The sequence below is a fragment of the Lipotes vexillifer genome, unplaced genomic scaffold, assembly GCF_000442215.2.
Source record: "Lipotes vexillifer unplaced genomic scaffold, Lipotes_vexillifer_v1.1 scaffold112, whole genome shotgun sequence".
NCBI classification, from domain to species: domain Eukaryota; kingdom Metazoa; phylum Chordata; class Mammalia; order Artiodactyla; family Lipotidae; genus Lipotes; species Lipotes vexillifer.
This window is the reverse complement of record NW_006776285.1, coordinates 1,755,036-1,756,424: the sequence shown is the minus strand read 5'-3', so window position 1 is coordinate 1,756,424 and position 1,389 is coordinate 1,755,036. Positions and strand designations below refer to the sequence as shown.

Sequence of the window (1,389 nt, the reverse complement as noted above, 5' to 3'; positions counted from 1 at the left end):
CTCCCCCATCCACAGCCAGCTAGAGCATCTGCAGTCCAAGTACATCGGCACCGGCCACGCCGACACCACCAAGTGGGAGTGGCTGGTGAACCAGCACCGCGACTCCTACTGCTCCTACATGGGCCACTTCGACCTTCTCAACTACTTCGCCATTGCCGAGAATGAGAGCAAAGCGCGAGTCCGCTTCAACTTGATGGAGAAGATGCTGCAGCCTTGCGGCCCGCCAGCCGACAAGCCGGAGGAGAACTGAGACCCCGCCGTGTCACCGCTGTACGTGAGCACCTCTTCCTGAGTTCCGCCGGTTTGCCGTCATTCCCGCGTGTTCCTCCCCCAAGGGGACTGATTTTCCATGCCTCGTGCTTTACTTGTGCTTTACTTGTGCTTATTGGGGGCGTCCCGCCTGACCTGCCTTCCTGTGGACCCTGTTTTCTTGTGGAACACAGCGTTGGGAGACCGTCAGGACCCCTGAAAACTGTTACCGGACGGTGGAGAGAGCCTAAAGCCAGCAAACGTTAGAGAAGACGGCACTGGAGTGAGACGGGATTTAGAGGCTCGTTTTCGGCTAGTTGATTGTCGTTGTTGATTTTTCCATAAAGTTTGGAAATGTTTCAGTCTCTTGGTGTGGACTACTTGTGTTCTGGTGGAGGGGTCCAGGGACGGCTCTGGAACTGTGGTTTCAGGGGATGGCGGGGGGGGGGGATAAATAAGGGGAGGGTTGCGGAGGCGTTGGGCGGTAGTGCAGGACCAACGTTCATTGCCGGACACTTGAATGCGTCCTGCACAACCTTTAGAATGTTCCCCAACCCCGACTTTTCCCAAGAGCTTTTTTCAGGCCCATAACGCTTTCAGTATTGAGGTTTGTGATCATTGTATCCCTTCTTTTTCTTTCATTCAAAAATATCTTTGCTGGCATTGCCCTCTCTCTGTAAATTGCATCCTCTCTTTCTTTTGGGACTTTGTGGACGTGTCTCGAGAATTGACAAGCTGTCAAAACGAGTTCTTTCATTAATTCACCATTCAACAAATATCTGTTGAGCGCTATGTGGCAGGCATTTCCCAAGCTTTAGGGGCTTGTATTACACTAGTTGGGGGAGCAGGAGGCCCCACGAACTGTAGACATAAGTAAGCAAATGTTAGAAGGTGCTGTGGAGAATGGGAGTAGCAGTAGGGTTGCAGTTTTAAACAGGACGCTCATGTTAGACTATTGAGAAGGTGACATTTGAGCAGAAACTTTAAGGAATTGAGGGAAATAGCCATGCAAAAACTAGGGATATTACTTTCTAGGCAGAGGGAACTTCAGTGCAATGTTCCTAACACAGGAGTGTGTCTGACTTGTTGGAGGAACAGCAAAGAAACAAGTATGGCTGAAGGGAGTGAGCAAGGGAAAGA

At 50.8% G+C, this 1,389-nt stretch overlaps 1 protein-coding gene across 1 annotated transcript in view; it reads left to right on the top strand.

Annotated features, from left to right (window-relative positions):
- SF3B5 (splicing factor 3b subunit 5) overlaps nt 1-250 on the top strand; it is a 495-nt gene extending 245 nt beyond the window's left edge. Inside the window, exon 2 of the mRNA XM_007450321.1 lies at nt 6-250. Within this exon, the coding sequence (XP_007450383.1) occupies nt 6-250 (245 nt within the window). The remainder of the gene's footprint in view (nt 1-5) is intronic.
- Nucleotides 251-1,389: the final 1,139 nt, after the last annotated feature.